General features: G+C 44.4%; 2 protein-coding genes across 4 annotated transcripts in view; one reads left to right on the top strand and one right to left on the bottom strand.

Moving 5' to 3' along the window:
* Positions 1-2,424, bottom strand: part of LOC123747003 (uncharacterized) — a 47,230-nt gene extending 44,806 nt beyond the window's left edge. Inside the window, exon 1 of one of the 2 annotated variants that reach the window (XM_045728925.2) lies at positions 2,201-2,424. The gene's annotated coding sequence lies outside the window, so the exon portion shown is untranslated. The remainder of the gene's footprint in view (positions 1-2,200) is intronic. The other variant, XM_045728926.2, reaches the window with a different exon arrangement.
* A 4,434-nt stretch (positions 2,425-6,858) lies between these two features.
* LOC123747002 (nose resistant to fluoxetine protein 6) overlaps positions 6,859-20,283 on the top strand; it is a 25,174-nt gene continuing 11,749 nt past the window's right edge. The window contains exons 1-9 of one of the 2 annotated variants that reach the window (XM_069317336.1): positions 6,859-7,405; positions 8,998-9,215; positions 13,250-13,619; positions 14,368-14,500; positions 14,635-14,738; positions 16,142-16,236; positions 16,359-16,552; positions 17,838-17,998; positions 19,475-19,673. In XM_069317336.1, coding sequence (XP_069173437.1) covers positions 7,218-7,405; positions 8,998-9,215; positions 13,250-13,619; positions 14,368-14,500; positions 14,635-14,738; positions 16,142-16,236; positions 16,359-16,552; positions 17,838-17,998; positions 19,475-19,673 — 1,662 coding nt within the window. In that variant the 5' untranslated portion in view covers positions 6,859-7,217. The remainder of the gene's footprint in view (positions 7,406-8,997; positions 9,216-13,249; positions 13,620-14,367; positions 14,501-14,634; positions 14,739-16,141; positions 16,237-16,358; positions 16,553-17,837; positions 17,999-19,474; positions 19,674-20,283) is intronic. The other variant, XM_045728924.2, reaches the window with a different exon arrangement.

The following is a 20,283-nucleotide window of genomic DNA, read 5'->3' as shown; positions in this document are numbered from 1 at the left end:
GCAGTGTTGGTGGCTTTTCCTGGGAGTTCTATCAAACCATCAAGCAGCATTACAACACTTGCTCACAATTGTTTTTTCCAAAAACAGTTTCCCATTGTCAGGGGCAGCATACCTGTTAGGCTTATCAAGGTTTCCCTAGGCCAGCAACTGACCTTTCCCAGGATACAACTACTAACAGTTACCTAACACTCGGGTATCTATTTACGGCTAGGTGAACAGAGGCATTAGATGAATGGAAGTGTTGCTCAAATGCTCTCGCCCTTATTTTTCAAATATGGATTTATATGGCTTTCTATTTATTTTGTGTTTTGTTCTTATTTTTTTTTTTAATTTCTACTAAAAAATAAGCATGATCTTTAATGATTACTGATAACATATTTAGAGAACTCAAAGTGCTAAACTAGCCTTTAGCAAAATATGTTATAATTAAAAATAATAATTTCCATTGTTAGGAACAGGGAGCCTGTTTACATATATACTTCAGGTGGGTATCAAGGTCTACCCCTAGACCAACTACTGACTTTCCCAATGATGTAGCCTTACAATAGCTGCCTAACTCCCGGGTACCTGTTTACTGCTAGGTGAATCGAGGCATTAGGGGAAAGGAAACTTGCCCAACCACTTCTGTCCTGCATGGAGATCGAACATGGGATCTCCAATTGTGAGTCGAGAATGTAGCCACTGCACTATACCAGTGTGTATGCATACTCGCACACACATACATATAACTGTAATTACCATTTACAGTACTCATTGGTAGTTATACAAGCATGAATGCACACACACATTCTAGGTGTGTACACATACACTGTACACATAAAATAATATTTATACATACAATGGGGCTTTTTTTTTCAATGTGCCAGTAGTACACCGTGTTGAATATCAGGGTGTGGTTGGAGGATGTGTCGTGGGAGTGTGTGGTTTATGTGGTTTTTCAGTCAAAGTGCCAGATCGTTGGGAGGTTTGTACAGCTGGGGGTTTCTTAGTGCCAGTGGTTGGGGTTTGTGGCATGTTAGCCTGGGGAGTGACTTTAGTAAGGTGTGTTATGAAGTCATTTAGGAGGTTTTCCAGTATCAGTTCAAATGATGTGTTTCCAGCTATGTTAGGATGGATGTCATTGTCTGTAGATGTCGATGGGGTGTCTGTTGGGTCTGCCTCAGGGATGGGTTGGTTTACTTGTGTAAAAAATTTAGTTAGGAGTCGGTCCAGCATCATTTCTAGCGCATTTTCAATGCGAGTGACGAGTTTCAACAAAATCGGGACTCAGTTGTAGATTTAGTGGGAGAGGATTGGACTCTGGGGGTGCAGGATTGTCAGTGACAGACATATTAGGTACAAGCAAAGGTTGTAGTTGAGTGTGAGGTAGCAGTTGATGATGGACTGAGTTAGGTTGTTTCAATGCACTACAGTATTGCAGGTTGTTGGTAGGGAGAATTTCAGTTTTTGCTGCTATGAATGACGGACATTGTTTGAACCATAACTTGGAGCCAGTTCAACACGCTCTTCTCTTCTCTCAATCAGCTGGTGTGAAGACCAAATGAGGCTGGCCAGAGCCAGGTGAGAGTAGCTAGGGCGAGGTGAGGGTGGCCAGGGCCAGGTGAGGGTGGCCATGGCCAGGTGAGGGTGGCCAGGGCCAGGTGAGGGTGGCCAGGGCCAGGTGAGGGTGGCCAGGGCCAGGTGAGGGTGGCCAGGGTCAGGTGAGGGTGGCCAGGGCCAGGTGAGGGTGGCCAGGGCCAGGTGAGGGTGGCCAGGGCCAGGTGAGGGTGGCCAGGGCCAGGTGAGGGTGGCCAGGGCCAGGTGAGGGTGGCCAGGGCCAGGTGAGGGTGGCCAGGGCCAGGTGAGGGTGGCCAGGGCCAGGTGAGGGTGGCCAGGGCCAGGTGAGGGTGGCCAGGGCCAGGTGAGGGTGGCCAGGGCCAGGTGAGGGTGGCCAGGGCCAAGTGAGGGTGGCCAGGGCCAGGTGAGGGTGGCCAGGGCCAGGTGAGGGTGGCCAGGGCCAGGTGAGGGTGGCCAGGGCCAGGTGAGGGTGGCCAGGGCCAGGTGAGGGTGGCCAGGGCCAGGTGAGGGTGGCCAGGGCCAGGTGAGGGTGGCCAGGGCCAGGTGAGGGTGGCCAGGGCCAGGTGAGGGTGGCCAGGGCCAGGTGAGGGTGGCCAGGGCCAGGTAAGGGAGGCCAGAGCCAGATGAGGATGCAGACACTCACCTGCCAGCGACGGTCGCCACCACAGTATTAGTGTTACTGTTATTGGGGGGCAGCGACGGGGATAAGTCGCATGTGCCCAGTCAATCCAAATTTCGAGAAGACGATGCGAGTATATTGCCTCAAGAGAGGGAGAATCCTCCTCAGCACTGCTTCAATCCTTTTTTTTCGCGATATGTGCAGTTTGCATAAACGTTTTCTTCCCAGTCGGGCTCTTGTTTACTATCAACACCTCTTACTTCCCGCTTGCCTTGTCGACTTCATCTCCTCATATTTGCACATTTATATATTGTACACACAATTTAAAAGCGAATAATATATATTTTTTATTACTATTTCTAAATATTTACGTATTTTATTTAAGAAAGTTGCAATTTTAACCAATAATTGTGTTTATATTCTTAATATTGAGTTGCGTACCTATGCTATAGGTTTTAAATTATTTATTCCCGAAGGCCAATGTTATTATTATTATTATTATTATTATGGGGCGCATCCGATCCCACGATCGTCGTCGCCCCTAAATCAACACAACAACATTATTATTATTATTATTATTATTATTATTATTATTATTATTACTATTAATAATAATAATAATAATAATAATAATAATAATAATAATAATAATAATAATAATAATAGTAATAATACTAATACTAATAATAATAATAATAATAATAATAATAATAATAATAATAATGATAATAATAATAATAATAATAATAATAATAATAATAATAATAATAATAATAATAATAATAATAATTATTATTATTATTATTATTATTATTATTATTATTCCCGCCCGAAGGTCGGCCATCTTTGCGCACGGATTGAAGGCTCCTGGCTGGACTTTCTTTCCACACCTTACCTGGAGCTCATGTTTGAATTCAGCTGGCTTCTTTGGGCCAGTGTGTGCTCACTGCAGCTACCCAGGGGCTCACAGCACGGGAAAGATCAGAGCCTTCCTAATGGTCGCCTCCCCGAGCGGAGGCGCCATGGATATTGACAGCTAAAGTCCCAGAGAGGAAAACGTCTGCTGGAAAATGAGTCGGCTGATGCTGCCCCAGAGCGAGATGCTAAGAGGATGTCTTCACCTTCAGAAGACCTTAGTCTTGTGGTACCCCGTTCCTCGTTTGTGGTAGTCCTAATCCAGTCAGAATCAGGTCAGTGCGTGTTTGCAAATTCTCGTACCTTAGGTGCAGCAATTGAGGCTTCGGTATTGTGGCCACATTGCCTGCCTGAGACCATACGTACCCTGGTTAGGGGTGCAGCACTGAAGCTACACATCAGAAAGGAGACTCTATCATACATCCGTGTATCTGACATTATTAAGTTGGGGGACTGGCCTGTCAGGTGCCGACAGGCATTATCGCAGGAGGAGGAGTCCGGTATGGGAAGATTGGCCCAATTGACCAGAGTGTTCATGTGGATGACATCCAGGCCGCTCTGCAGGTGTTAAGGGGTGCATCAGCGGGATTATTAGGAGTTATCAGGATTCGTGGAACAGCAGGGCCGACATCCATGGTCCGTGTAAAGTTCGATGGGCACCTCCCTGACCGGGTGGCACTACACAGGACCTCGTATCAGGTCCAGCCCTACAACTTCCCTGTGTTACGATGTTACGCTTGTCATCTATTGGGCCACAGTCGCCTGACCTGCCGTAATGCAGCACGCTGTGCAAACTGCGGCAAAACAGGCCATACAGACAGAGTTAACGGTGGGTGCTCTGCTGCACCTCGCTGCTTTTTATGCCATGGCCATCACAAAGCTAAATACTACGAAGATAAATTTGCCCAAATAAAGAGCAACATTAAAAAAACTTGGAGCACAATTTCACAAATATTGAGATCAAAGAAGATTTTAAATTACAAACCAACACTCCTGTCCAATAACGATGGTCAGCTTTCAGCCTCAGATTCTGCTATTGAGTTCAATAGGTTCTTCACTTCCATTGGGTCATCTCTTGCAAATGATATTCCATCTTCCAGTACTGATGTCAAGGACTATCTTACAGGTAACTATCCACAGTCTCTGTACCTAAAGCCTATTAATTCCACTGACGTCAATGAGATAATCCTTTCCCTTAAAACCAAGTCTAGTGCCCTTGAGGAGATACCAACTTTAATTTACAAAAAAGCCGCCAGAACTTTAGCCCCTGCTATTGCATTGCTCTTCAACAAGTCACTTGAACTCTAAACCTTTCCAGATATCCTAAAAAAAAGCGAGAGTTACCCCTGTACACAAATGTGGTGATCTCACAGATGTTAACAACTACAGACCTATATCAATCCTGCCTAACTTGTCAAAAATATTTGAAAAACTAATCTACAAGCAGCTTTACTCTTTTCTAGCCAAACACAATATACTTAGCTCTTGTCAATATGGCTTCAGACCCCAAAAAAGCACTAACGATGCACTTATTAGTATAATTATCTTGATTCATGTAGCTCTTGATAAAAATGAGTTCCCTGTTGGGTTATTTGTGGACCTGCGTAAGGCTTTTGACACTGTCAACCACCAAAACCTTCTTCTTAAATTACATCATTATGGAGTCAGAGGACACTCCCTGCAATACCTCAAATCTTACCTTACTGACAGGCTCCAGTATGTTTCTGTGAATAATTCAATTTCTCCCACCCTACCCATCAACATCGGTGTTCCTCAGGGCAGCATACTTGGCCCTCTCCTCTTTCTCATCTACATTAATGGCCTTCCAAATGCCTCCCAACACCTCAAACCAATTCTATTTGCTGACGACACAACCTTCATTTACTCCAGTCCTGACCCCCTTGCTCTAAATGCCACAGTAAATACTGAGCTAAATAAAGTCCATCTTTGGCTAACTGCCAATAAACTCACCCTTAACATTGACAAAACTTTCTATATTCTGTTTGGCAATAAATCCTCTAATCAAATAAATCTCAAAATAAACAATACCCAAATTTGTAACAAATTAGATGGCAAATTCCTTGGCGTTCTCATTGACCACAAGCTGAATTTCCAGGGACACATTCTAAATATATAAAAAAAAGTTTCGAAAACTGTTGGCATTCTTTCTAAGATCAGATATTATGTACCCCGCCCTGCCCTGGTGACTCTCTATTACTCCCTTATCTATCCATATCTCAACTATGGTATTTGTGCTTGGGGTTCTACTACCCAAAATCATTTACGTCCTCTAATTACTCAACACAAAGCTGCTATTAGGACAATATCCAACTCTGGCCCCAGACATCACTCGGTACCCCTACTCAAATCTCTGAATATGTTAGATATTAAGTCACTGCACATCCTCTCATGTGTATTATGCATATATAAAACGCTGAACTGTAATGCCAATCCTGACCTCAAAAGCTTCATTGAAGGTTGTAACAGAACCCATAAGCACCACACCAGAAATAAATAGTTTTGATATTCCAAGAGTACGACTTAATCAAACTAGAAATGCTCTACAAATCAAGGGACCCAGAATGTGGAATGACCTTCCCAATCATGTTAAAGACTGTACCTCTCTCAACCAGTTTAAGATAAAAACGAAGCACTACCTAATAAATTCCCTGTAACCTACCTTACCCCTCAATTGTCAACCCATGTCTGTTTTTTTTAAACAACGCCGTTTGTCGACCAAATTGGATTTGTGCTGCCATGTTCCCCCCTTTTTTATCTCTATTTTTATTTGTTATCAACACATTTTATTCTTTATACTTAATTAGTATTAAGCTTTAGTCATTAATGTTTTTCCTGCCCGAAACGCTTTGCGTAATAGTGGCTTTAGGCATTGTATGTACTAGCTCTATCTATAAATCCATCAATCTTTGTAAAATCTCTTGTATGTATGTACCTTACCTGAATAAACATTTATTTATTTATTTATTTATTATTTATTTACTTACTGAACATGAACTTCACGACAAGAAGGAGGGAATAATCAGGGGAAAGCGCCAAACCATTACCACTATATAGCACTTGGAAGGGATCAGGATAAGGTTTTGGGATAGGACGGGGGGAGAGGAATGGCGCCCAACAACCACTTGGACGGTCGGGGATTGAATGGCGACCTGCATGAAGCGAGACCGTCGCTCTACCATCCACCCAAGTGTGACAACAAGAACTTTAACAACATTTGTCAAGCTTTTCCCATTTTATCTAAATGTCACTAATTAATTACCGAGCCTTATTTCCGGGCCACTCTCAGGTGTGGGTAATGGTGTGCTCCACCTCCCGCCAAGGCGGCCAACTTGACCCACGTCAACTCTACCGCCAGGTAGGGCTGAAGTATACTTGTGAATACTGGCTGGTATATACTAGTATACAGCTAGGCTGGTCAGTGAGCTATTGTGGTGGCCTTAAGGGTTATTAACCTCCAGAGGCTAATAACCCTTAACCACTACACTAAGCCGGAACCATCTGGAACACCTGAGTTATCAGACACGACTAACGACTCCTTCTACTGTCCCTAAGGCAAATACTATAATACTAATAATTATAATTATAAATTATTCATAATCCTAAATAATTTTTTCGTTTTGTGAATATAAATACGTTTGTGTTGATTATTATGGAGGTGTAACGTGAGCATTATGGTGAAGACTGAGAGCGCCATGGTCTAGAGCGGGAGTCTCCGACGCAAGGGAGGCGGGACACCTGATAAGATTACCTCCAGCAGATGGGAAAACAATTACGGCGGACCTAGATCACTGGCTGTGTGCTGAGGACCGCCACACGCTGCCTGCTGACCCGCTCCACTCTTGGAGTTGTTGGGAAAAACAGGGTTGATAGTGACGGGGAAGAAAAGAAGAAGACAGAAGTGGATGACTTAGAGGTGAGGAGGAAGACAACCATTACAGCTGACGGACTAGACAGGAGGTTCACCAGGAGCCTGCACACCGACAATTAGAGTCAGCAGATCTTCCACTGCAACATTCGGAGAATAACTTGGAACAGTGAGCTGATGCATCAGCCATCCTGACAGTAGAGTGCCTTCAATCCTAGACACACAGCTGTCATCACCATTATGGCGGCGATTCTGGCATTGATCTTCCTTGTTTTGCTTCCACATTGCCGAGGCTTCCTCCCACCTGCCCCCAGCGGTGGCCTCGGGGGCGGGGTGAGAGCAGGTACCATGGGGGCTGGAGACGAGCTGAGAGAGGTGACTCTGGAAGACACCTCGTCTCGTGGGGGACGCGTCCTGGAAACGGCCAGGTTAGGCACTTTGTGTGGTGTTATACTATCTTGTGTTCCCTGGCCAGGTTGAAGCAGGTGTTGCTTCAACAGGTGTGTGTGTGTGTGACGGGAGTGCTGCTCGTACAGCTGTGAGCGAGGAGAGTGCTGCCTGGGCAGGTGTGTGTTTTATTTATTTATTTATTTATTTATTTATTTATATACAAGAAGGTACATTGGGTTTGTGAGAATACATAGCATGGTACAGTAATTGCACTCTTGTAAAGCCACTAGTACGCACTGCGTTTCGGGCAGGTCCTTAATCTAACAGATAATTTTAAGTAGGTAAATTCTATCAGAATTAATAAAATGATAACAAATACATTGCAAGAAAAAAAATGAGATGAGAGAGATTAGTAAGTATATTAAAGCACATTGGTATATTAAAGCTCTGATTGATTACATTGACAGCTTGATTGGTAGTTTAAACAAGATTAATAGACACCATACAGCAGTACATATAAGAAGACAGCAATGATCACAATGATAAAGATGTTCAGATTGGGTACATAAAGATTGGGAGATTGGGTAGCAATAGATACAGTGCAGTTTTAAAGCAAAAGGTAAAAAACTATGAAGACGAGATTGTTGCTTAGATAAGTATGTATTGGGTGTTGCCTGTAAAGATGTATGTGTTGCCTCTACAGGTGTATGTGTTGCCTGTACAGGTGTATGTGTTGCCTGGACAGGTGTATGTGTTGCCTGTAAAGATGTATGTGTTGCCTCTACAGGTGTATGTGTTGCCTGTACAGGTGTATGTGTTGCCTCTACAGGTGTATGTGTTGCCTGGACAGGTGTATGTGTTGCCTGTAAAGATGTATGTGTTGCCTCTACAGGTGTATGTGTTGCCTGTACAGGTGTATGTGTTGCCTCTAGAGGTGTATATGTTGCCTGGACAGGTGTATGTGTTGCCTGGACAGGTGAATGTGTTGCCTGTACAGGTGTATGTGTTGCCTGGACAGGTGAATGTGTTGCCTGGACAGGTGTATGTGTTGCCTGGACAGGTGTATATGTTGCCTGGACAGGTGAATGTGTTGCCTGGACAGGTGTATGTGTTGCCTGTACAGGTGTATGTGTTGCCTGTACAGGTGTATGTGTTGCCTGGACAGGTGTATGTGTTGCCTGGACAGGTGTATGTGTTGCCTGTACAGGTGTATGTGTTGCCTGGACAGGTGTATGTGTTGCCTGTACAGGTGTATGTGTTGCCTGGACAGGTGTATGTGTTGCCTGGACAGGTGTATATGTTGCCTGGACAGGTGTATGTGTTGCCTGGACAGGTGTATGTGTTGCCTGGACAGGTGTATAAGACAGAAGTGTTGCTTGGACAGGTCTGTGTAAGGAGAGTGTTGCCTGGACAGGTGTATGTGTTGCCTGGACAGGTGTATGTGTTGCCTGGACAGGTGTATGTGTTGCCTGGACAGGTGTATGTGTTGCCTGGACAGGTGTATGTGTTGCCTGGACAGGTGTATAAGACAGAAGTGTTGCTTGGACAGGTGTGTGTAAGGAGAGTGTTGCCTGGACAGGTGATCATTACCAATTAATCATTAACTGACTGATGTACGCATACCTTACAGAGGTGAAGACATACTGAGGTCTGCGCTGGGTAGTGGCCCAGGGTCGCTGGGCTCACTAGTGGCCCTGGCCCCCAGTGCCTTCCTGAACCTGGCACCACTCTACCTGCCTGATCCAGCCAAAGTCAATCCTGACTGCCGCAGAGACCTGCTGGCACTCTACACAGCTTTCGACAAGTTGAACTACCTCCTCAAAGCTGGCACTCTCTGGCCTCTTAAATGTAGGTATGGGTGTATGAATGTGGGCGTTAATTCTCTCCCTCTGGAGCGTGCCCAGCCACTTTGGCTGGACGGTAGAGTGACGGTCTCGCTTCATGCAGGTCGGCGTTCAATCCCATCCCAAATCCTTATCCTGACCCCTTACAAGTGCTATATAGTCGTGATGGCTTGGCGCTTTCCTCTGACAGTTCCCTCCCTCCCTCCCTCCCACTGGAGCGTGTTAGCGAGAAGCAGTCTGAGGGGTCATTGGTCTAAACCTTTACATACTTGATAACAAAGATACGATATCTTTTTTCGGTAATTATCACTGTGAAATTGGTTCACTCTTTGTGATAACGTTAACACTCAGATAAGCTAAATGACGTTGTTGACCCTTCTATGAAGATAAGGCAAGGGAGATCCTCACTCTGAGGTGTCTGGGTATGTGTCAGGAGAGGGTAAGGGGCCTCTTGCAGTGGTAACTGCTATCCGTGAAACTTGAGTTCCAGTGTTGAATGTGTGCCACCAAGCCATGACTGAGACACCATTGCCAGTCATGGTGCGCTGCTACTCTCTTTTTTTTTTCAGGGATATTCCTGCGCGGGCCCTAAGCCTCTGGCTGGCCCACTAAGTGTTGCTTGTTTTTGTTTTACTTGGGCGGAGTATGAGTATTTATGACTCGTATGGTCACTTCAGTAACATACTCTCTGGTGAACCACACATAGCAAAAATGCTATAATTATTTTCTTAAATTTTATTAACTGTAGACAAATTATAGCCCTTTACTGATAGTATTTTTATCACTGACGAAAATTTGTCTAGATTTATATAGTAGCTGTGATGATCTCATCATGTGCTAGTGTAGACAAATCATACTACTGCTACTATAGTAGCTGTGATGAGCTCATCATGTGCTAGTGTAGACAAATCATACTACTGCTACTATAGTAGCTGTGATGATCTCATCATGTGCTAGTGTAGACAAATCATACTACTGCTACTATAGTAGCTGTGATGATCTCATCATGTGCTAGTGTAGACAAATCATACTACTGCTACTATAGTAGCTGTGATGATCTCATCATGTGCTAGTGTAGACAAATCATACTACTGCTACTATAGTAGCTGTGATGAGCTCATCATGTGCTAGTGTAGACAAATCATACTACTGCTACTATAGTAGCTGTGATGAGCTCATCATGTGCTAGTGTAGACAAATCATACTACTGCTACTATAGTAGCTGTGATGAGCTCATCATGTGCTAGTGTAGACAAATCATACTACTGCTACTATAGTAGCTGTGATGATCTCATCATGTGCTAGTGTAGACAAATCATACTACTGCTACTATAGTAGCTGTGATGATCTCATCATGTGCTAGTGTAGACAAATCATACTACTGCTACTATAGTACACACTATCACACTACATTTAAGCACCTCTATTTAAAAACAAAATTGTACATTCCTATATTATAATCTTTAACGAATAACTCGAAATTTGAATACTGTAGTTCCATTATAGTGGAATATGTAAATGTCACACCCATCTTCATAAAGGGCAATGAGGCACTTTATTTTACTTATCAAGCAATTAACAAACTTCAGAAGTTGGTCAACTGATAGAAACAATCTTTTGACATCGAATAGCGTAACATGATCAGGGTCACAAACTAATTTAAACTTTCAAACGTGGATTATGTTAACATTGTTCAAGGTTAAACAGCTACACTACGGCCTCTCCCCACCCGGTAATGTGTCGCGACACTCACCACTACACTACGATCTCCCGCCACCCGGTAATGTGTCGCGACACTCACCACTATACTACGATCTCCCGCCACCCGGTAATGTGTCGCGACACTCACCACTACTACTACGGTCTCCCGCCACCCGGTAATGTGTCGCGACACTCACCACTACACTACGATCTCCCGCCACCCGGTAATGTGTCGCGACACTCACCACTACACTACGGTCTCCCGCCACCCGGTAATGACCACTACTACTACGATCTCCCGCCACCCGGTAATGTGTCGCGACACTCACCACTACACTACACTACGTATGTGCTCTGTTTTCCTAATACTTTAAAGTAATATAATTTTTCTAATTCACCTTCCAAAATTATAAGGTAAATGTTACTCGCTTTATTTCAGAAATGTGTGGTGTAGAACAGTGTGTGCCCATGAACTCCAGCCATTACTGTAGTGACTTATGTAAGATGATATGAGTAAAGTTTGTGATTGTGACTATACAAGGACGACACTCGTTGCTCTCCTTCCCTTGCCTAAATGACATTAGGAACAAGATGCGTTGTGCAACATGTAAATATGTCATTGATACTAGGGAAGGGAAGGCTAAGGAAGAATGCCACAAAATATTCCAACTTCAGATTGCAACCTTAACTTTAACAACTTTGTTAATTCACCAAATAATATAGCGAATACAATGGAATTACAAGTTTTGGATGCATATTATAGATCAAATAAAGGTAAATAAAGAGAGACGGGAGTAACAATGACTAATTGTGATCAGTTATAATAATAATTTATTTGCAAGAAGGTACAATGGGTTGGCGAGATTACATAAAATTGGTATTTTTACATTCATGTAAAGCCACTAACACGCATAACGTTTCGGGCATGATAGAACTGATGAGTTAGCCAAGACTTTTGCTCGTAAAGAGGGAATTGATTACCAACTTGGACTGCCTTTGAGCAGCCTGAGGGCAGTAATATTCCGGGAACATCAACTAAATTTCGGAGACTTGAGGCAAAGTGAAATTCACACCAGTTACTCTATCTATCATCATTCTATTATGCAGGAAGAACCGCACGTCTATGGGTCATCCAATAAGGTTAGCAGACTTCTAGATGTTACCACTGCTAGGCTTAGGCTCGGCTACAAGTACCTCTGGCAGTTTGTAACATCTGCCGATGTAGATTTGACTAAACGTAAACTCTGTCAGCAGAACTATTCGCATACTTTGCGTCATTATATAATGGAATGTGAAAAATCGCGGAATTTAGAGATAACACCATCAATAGTGTCCAAGAAATGTGTAAGTACTTCATTCATAATGATGTGCTGCCCGAAATCTTAGCGAAGTATCCAAAATTTGCTTACTGTAGGTAATGCATGCACATGACTGTAAAGCTGCCACCCAGTTGGGTGGGTGTGGATCACATGACTGTAAAGCTGCCGCCCAGTTGGGTGGGTGTGGAGCAAGACTAGTAACTGTGTGACTCATCATAGATGTAAAGTGCCTTGTATAGTGACTGTTGTGAGCCTCTTGTTGAATCACTTGTGACACAAAAGATTATTGATGTGCGTATTTGTATGGGTGATTAAATATGTATGTGTATGTATATATGTATACTTATGTATATGTACATGTATGCATGAGTATGTGTACATGTATATATAACATTAATAATTTTGTAACTAGCGTCAAAAGATTCTTATTTGCTTAGCTAAACGAACTAGAGGGTTCAGTTCCTGAACCGATTATATGCCTCTGTAATCCTTTACACCACCGCCCACGGGATGGGTATGGGGTGCATAATATAGAAAGAACAATTGTTTCAGGCAGTTGGCAGTAGAGAAAAACAACAACATTAGGCTTCTTTTGTATATCTTTCGATCCTAGAAATTCCTTCTTGAATGTAAAATTCATTGGTGCTGCCTCACATAGTATTTTGCATACTATTTGTTTACTATAGTTGAAAAAGTAAATTACAAACCGAAATGTGTTCAGTACTGAACAACCCCACAGAGAAGTAAATAAAATAAATCCCACCAAGAAAAGATAAAACCAAAAAGGATTTTAATACAAACATTTACAGTTATGGCAGGGTAAAGTGTTGTTGATACTGATAAAATTACCTTAGTATTAACGTCCAATGAAACCTAACATACTACAATAGTTCTTAAAATTACAGACAAACGATTTCAAATCAGGAAAATTAAATGTTTCTAATTAGTCTAATGACAAACATAGACTTATGAGTCACTTACTGGCTTGTGTAAACGGACTTTCTTATTCTCTTTCCAGTGGTTGACTCTTGGGGGAAGTTTGCTGACGGCATAATGCTTGGAAACCTCAAGCTGGTCGGTTTCTTCAGCGAATGTGTCAACCTTCGCGTTCGTCCACAGACTCTGAACACCTCTCAGATTCCAGAGCTTCAAGACTATCCTCCAGGCCTCGAAGACAACACTTTCGATCTTGAAGACATCTTTTTGGGGCTCAAAGACAACCTACGAAAGATCCATAGAACAACAAATTCTCGTTCAAACTTACACAGCCCACAAAACCTCCAGCAGCGTGTTCCAGACTTGCACCCAGGTCTTCCTGGTTTCCAGTCAGATTCTCCTTTGGTTCTCAACGCCAGCTTCCAGGGACAGTACTGCCTTCTCAACTATGGGTGAGTTCCAAAGTGGTGTTAGTGTGCATATATTGATGAAGGAAATACTTTACCAATGTTTTAGTTGAGGATCAAATTAAATTGATAGTTAATTGATATTAAATTGGAAAATTGATATTTTGTCATTGGTTGGAAATTATGCGAGATGCATAACTCTTATTGCAATGGTTCTGAGCGGGCAAGTACATGTCAGTGTTAAAGTGACGTATACTTGTTAATTTTCATTTTGTAATAATCGCAATGCTTTGTGATTATTACAAAATGAAAATTAATGAATTATGAGAGAGAGAGAGAGAGAGAGAGAGAGAGAGAGAGAGAGAGAGAGAGAGAATGTGTTGACTATCTGTTCATATGTTGAACACCTGCATGAGTTGAACATCGAAATACATGACTACCTGTACATGCACATGTGTTGAACACCTGTACAAGTGTTGGTCACTTTACACGTGTTGAACACCAGCTCAGGTTGATTCATGTTTGATAAAGTAGTAAGATGGAAAACATAAAAGACGATAAATTTATGACTGACGAATTAGCAACATTGAGAGGAAGGAAAACTTGATTTGTGGTTAGTGAACAATGTGAGCAAACAGGACTCGGTCTTGATAAATGATCTTCTTTACGTTGCAAATGCCGGTCGGTGATTGGTGATTGTTCGTCTTAATGATGAAAATTCTGGTCTGAGATTGGTGAAAAGGTCACTGGGCCGTAGAGGAACCTGCAATATGATTGGTTGTATGGTTCACAGGCCGTCAGGCAACACTAGTGGGTCAGGTCCGGCAGCCAGGACCCCTCTAGTCTCAGCCAACCTTCCATTGTACGCCAGCCTACTCTACTACGCCACCTGCATCCCTTCCACCTGCACACCCACTGAGCTCAAGGTTAGTGACCCACTTCCACTTTATCCACTTACTCACTCATTGAACTTAAGATTGATGGTCCACTTACATTCCTCCCACTTGTATCTCCCCTTCATCTGTCCGCAAACCTCCAAAGAAGGGACTTTGCTCTCCAGGCCTCTGTGGATGACGTTCTGGCCCACACTGGTCAACACGTCAGGTCCATACAGTGTCAGGTCGACCGCCATCACACCCTCGACTCTTCTCAGCTCACTGGCATGTATGTTTATACATCCATGTATATTTATGGTTAACCCTGGAAACACAAACCGAAACTGTCTCTATTTTCCGCTTGCTACAACTTGTAATAAAGTTGTTACATTTTGGCTTAACGTGTTTATGACGTATTAGAACATTGTTACAACTTGCTATATTGGTTGTTATAACTGGTTAGGTGTTGAAACTTGTTCGAACGTTGTACCAACGTCGTAGTTTCGGTGTGTGTTTGGCGGGTAATTACTTAATGACTGTAAATTTTTCTCTGATGCTCCGTATCACTCCATGTCTGTGAGTCTGTTTCTCTGCTGTAGTCCCCTCCTCTGTACAGACGCCTCGTGCCCATCAGTTGTGGTCGCCTGGCGCCAGCAGGTATCACCAAGTGGTTATCAACGTCGGCACACACTCGACTGGGCCCAAGTTAGATTCCCGGGCACGGCGTGATGCTAGGTCACGTCTGACGCCTCTGTTGTAGGTTACATCCTAGAGGTCAGTGGCTGGCCTAGGGGGACCTCGATAAGCCTCCGGGGCATCCTGTCATGATAATGAGATATTATTATAAATCGGGCATCTAATGGTCAGTACAGTCAGTGTGTGTGTCTGTCTACGTGTTATACCTCACCTAGTTGTGCTTGCAGGGGTTGAGCTTCGGCTCAATAGCAACTGACCTGTCCTCTTACAAATTACGTCTGAATTTGGCCGTTTGCCCGTATGGCCGAAAATGGACGTAAATTGAAAATGAAAGATTTTTGTTAAATCAATTTTGGATTTTTTTCCTACAACAGCAAGTTAAAGGTCATCTGGTAGGTTAGGAAGGAAGGACATTCTCCTAAAATTTCAAATCGTCCTGAAAAACGTTAATTGAAAGTTTTCTCTCCATATCTAACCGAGTAAGCCGGAGAACTCAAACAGAAAACAGGACAGTACATCACTTTCGTAAGCCGATTTCATTTCAAATTACGTCCATTTTTGGCCATAGGGCGCATACCAGCGAAAAGCGACGTTATTTTTAAGAGGACTGATTGCTACACAGTTTTATATTAGTATTTATATTCTAATTTAGTACTGTATCTTATTACTAGTTACTAACTGAAACATCGATTTTTGGAACACAAACACAGTATTAGCTGTTAATTTTATTCAATTACAGAATTAAAATCGTAGTTTAAATGTCAAATTTAGAATTTCATCTAAAAAATAATAAAGGCATAATTATAATGATAAAATTTGAATATAAATTAACAATCATAAAATTCAGAGAAGTGTTAAAATGTTTCCTAGGCCTTCAAATGCAACTCTTTTTAAAAAAAATGCCAAAAGTACAGTTTGTGAATATAAGAATTTTGAAGTTTGTGAGAATGGGTAAGGAAGAGGCACGTGACTGAGTGAGTGTATGGGCGCCCACAGCGTGCTACTGAGCATCGTAGGCGCGGTGCTGGCGGCAGCGACGGTGTTGGACCTGTGGACCAGGAGCCTCGCCTCCACCACTCACCTCAGACAAGGTCAGCACCTCCCCACCATATTATTGTCCACATAATTCTTCACATAATTCAGTAGACCGAGACAGTCATCCATACTCTTCCAGCTGGACAGTTCGACTAATTTTAGCGCCTCCACCTGCCAGGAAGCCTGCGTTACCTGCTGGTGTTCTCAGTGAGTGAGAACCTGCAGAAGTTGTTCCAGGTGACGGTGACCAGGTCCCCCGGGGTGATCTCCTGCCTCCATGGCATCAGGTTCCTCTCCATAACGTGGGTGGTGTTGGGTCACCAGTACGCCTACTCCACCAGTGTCGCCCAGAACGAACTCGCCCTTGTCAAGGTACGCACCATTGGCTGCTTTCTTGCTGTGGGGTCAGCTTAAACCTGTAGTCAACTTGTGCTTAAAGATCAGACTATAAGTTCTGTTGGGTCTTAAGCTTACACTACTGGTCCTGTTGTAAGCTTACACTACTGGTACTGTTGTAGCTACACTACTGGTATTACTGGTCCTGTTGTAAGCTTACACTACTGGTACTGTTGTAGCTTACACTACTGGTCCTGTTGTAAGCTTACACTACTGGTCCTGTTGTAAGCTTACACTACTGCTCCTGTTGTAAGCTTACACTACTGGTACTGTTGTAAGCTTACACTACTGGTCCTGTTGTAAGCTTACACTACTGCTCCTGTTGTAAGCTTACACTACTGGTCCTGTTGTAAGCTTACACTACTGGTCCTGTTGTAACTTACACTACTGCTCCTGTTGTAAGCTTACACTACTGGTCCTGTTGTAAGCTTACACTACTGGTCCTGTTGTAGCTTATACTACTGGTCCTGTTGTAGCTTACACTACGGGTCCTGTTGTAAGCTTACACTACTGGTCCTGTTGTAAGCTTACACTACTGGTCCTGTTGTAAGCTTACACTACTGGTACTGTTGTAAGCTTACACTACTGGTACTGTTGTAAGCTTACACTACTGGTACTGTTGTAAGCTTACACTACTGGTACTGTTGTAAGCTTACACTACTGGTACTGTTGTAAGCTTACACTTTCCATTCCCCGGTTCTGTTGACGGAACTGGTAATTTTGCACTGTACCATCGCTCTCTCCCTCCTCCCCTCTCCCGGTACAGCTGTCCAACGCCCTCTTTCTTCTCCGGTACAGCTGTCCAGCGCCCTCTTTCTTCTCCGGTACAGCTGTCCAACCCCCCCTGTCTGTCTGTCTGTCTGTCTGTCTGTCTGTCTGTCTGTCTGTCTGTCTGTCTGTCTGTCTGTCTGTCTGTCTGTCTGTCTGTCTGCCTGTCTCTGTCTCTGTCTCTGTCTCTGTCTCTGTCTCTGTCTCTGTCTCTGTCTCTCTCTCTCTCTCTCTCTCTCTCTCTCTCTCTCTCTCTCTCTCTCTCTCTCTCTCTCTCTCTCTCTCTCTCTCTCTCTCTCTCTCTCTCTCTCTCTCTCTCTCTCTCTCTCTCTCTCTCTCTCTCTCTCTCTCTCTCTCTCTCTCTCTCTCTCTCTCTCTCTCTCTCTCTCTCTCTCTCTCTCTCTCTCTCTCTCTCCTCCTCCTCCCGGTAGAGCTGTTCAACACTCTCTCTCTTCCCCGGTACAGCTGTCCAACCCTCTCTCGCCCGGTACAGATGTCGAAGCCAGTAGCGTTCCAGGTGATCGCCAACGCTGACGTGAGTGTGGACACGTTCTTCTTGATGAGCGGCCTGCTGGTGAGCACGGGCCTCCTGCGCCTGGTGGCCACCTCCGGGACCTTCAACGCTCCCTACTACTACATCCACAGGATAGTCAGGTTAGTGCCAGGGAGGCAGGAGGGGAGTATAAAGGGAGGAGTGTGATGGAACAAGAAGGAAGGAAGTAACGTTGACTGGTAGACGTGACCGGCATCATAATGTTGCAGGAAAATGAGATAAGTCAAGAAATCAACAGAGAACTAACGAGTTTTAAAATTAAGTTGGGCAATATTACTTTAGTGTTTTTTGTTTAGAGTAAGATCATACAAGTACCAGTGCCAGGAGGGGAAAGGCAGCTGACGGAATAAAGGCACTCTCTCATGCCCTCAAGTGTGACAGTGGTTCCTGGTACAGACGTGGGTAGGAGTGGGTGGTGTACCTGCTGGTGTAGTGGTGTGTTCACTCACACGCCAGGAGTGGGTGGTGTACCTGCTGGTGTAGTGGTGTGTTCACTCACACGCCAGGAGTGGGTGACGCTGCTCGCTAAACTCGACCTTGCCGGAGCAGTAAGTGCTCCACACTCAAGAACAAGCTTGGACCAGATTCACGAAAGCACTTACGCAAGCACTTACGAACGTGTACATCATTCCTCAATCTTTGACGGCTTTGGTTACATTTATTAAACAGTTTACAAGCATGAAAACTTGCCAATCAACTGTTGTTATTGTTATAAACAGCCTGCTGGTGCTCCGGAGCCCATTAACTGTTTAATAATTGGAAACAAAGCCGCCAAAGATTGAGAAAAGATGTGCAGGTTCGTAAGTGCTTGCGTAAGTGCTTTCGTGAACCTGGCCCAAGGTCACAGTCATCACAGATTACTAGTGTTGCACCAAGCACCAAGATTATCACTGCATATCACCAACTTGAGACGGAGCGATGATTAGGCCGCTCTTGTCTTCTCTCGTAATTAGTGTGGCCCGTGAGTGGTATCCCAGCAATCTTGTCAATATCTCAACGTTGCCCACCTTTGGTCCTAATATCGGAGACAACACAATGGGTAGACAGGGCAGATAAGGGTTGACAGGGTAGACAGGGTAGACAGGGTAGTTAGGGCAGACAGGATTGACAGGAGGGCTTACAAGAGGACTCGTGGTAGGACAGCGTTCTCGACAGTGTAAATATGGCAGAGAAAGATAATAATAGAACACATATTTTTTTATATTTTAAGGTCGATCTATCTCTCCAAAGAGAGAGAGAGAGAGAGAGAGAGAGAGAGAGAGAGAGAGAGAGAGAGAGAGAGAGAGAGAGGAGAGAGAGAGATGAGAGAGAGAGAGAGAGAGGGAGGGAGAGAGAGAGAGAGAGAGAGAGAGAGAGAGAGGGAGAGAGAGAGGGAGGGAGAGAGGGAGAGAGAGAGAGAGAGGGATGGAGAAAGGGAGGGAGAAAGGGAGAGAGAGAGAGAGAGAGAGAGAGAGAGAGAGAGAGAGAGAGAGAGAGAGAGAGAGAGAGAGAGAGAGAGAGAGAGAGAGAGAGAGAGAGAGAGAGAGAGACAGACAGACAGAGAGAGACCAGCTCACTAACCTTCTCCACCCCAACAGACTACTGCCGCCCATTGCTCTGACGGTGTTGGTGGTGGCCACCGTGTCTGGCCTGTTCGTGGAGGGTCCGGCGTCGCAGGGTTACACCACCTACTACCTGAAGGGGTGTAGACACTCCTGGTGGATGGACCTCACCTTCACAAGCAACCTTTTCTTTCCCTATCTTGTGAAGATGGGCAAGACCGACGAGGGTTCCACCGTCAGTACCTCCCGTAAAGTGTTTCACTGTTAACCCCTGAAGTGCGCCACCGTTCCTTCATGATCCGGGCACTGTGGCACGACAGGGCACTGCTTCTTCATGGCCCTGGGTAGAGTGGGACGACAGGGTACTGCTTCTTCATGGCCCTGGGTAGAGTGGGTCGACAGGGTACTGCTTCTTCATGACCCTGGGTAGAGTGGGACGACAGGGCACTGCTTCTTCATGGCCCTGGGTAGAGTGGGGCGACAGGGTACTGCTTCTTCATGGCCCTGGGTAGAGTGGGGCGACAGGGTACTGCTTCTTCATGGCCCTGGGTAGAGTGGGACGACAGGGTACTGCTTCTTCATGGCCCTGGGTAGAGTGGGACGACAGGGTACTGCTTCTTCATGGCCCTGGGTAGGGTGGGACGACTGGGTACTGCTTCTTCATGGCCCTGGGTAGAGTGGGACGACAGGGTACTGCTTCTTCATGGCCCTGGGTAGGGTGGGACGACAGGGTACTGCTTCTTCATGGCCCTGGGTAGGGTGGGACGACAGGGTACTGCTTCTTCATGGCCCTGGGTAGAGTGGGACGACAGGGTACTGCTTCTTCATGGCCCTGGGTAGAGTGG

The sequence above is a fragment of the Procambarus clarkii genome, chromosome 87 (assembly GCF_040958095.1).
Source record: "Procambarus clarkii isolate CNS0578487 chromosome 87, FALCON_Pclarkii_2.0, whole genome shotgun sequence".
NCBI classification, from domain to species: Eukaryota; Metazoa; Arthropoda; class Malacostraca; order Decapoda; family Cambaridae; genus Procambarus; species Procambarus clarkii.
This window is presented reverse-complemented; position numbering and strand designations above follow the sequence as displayed.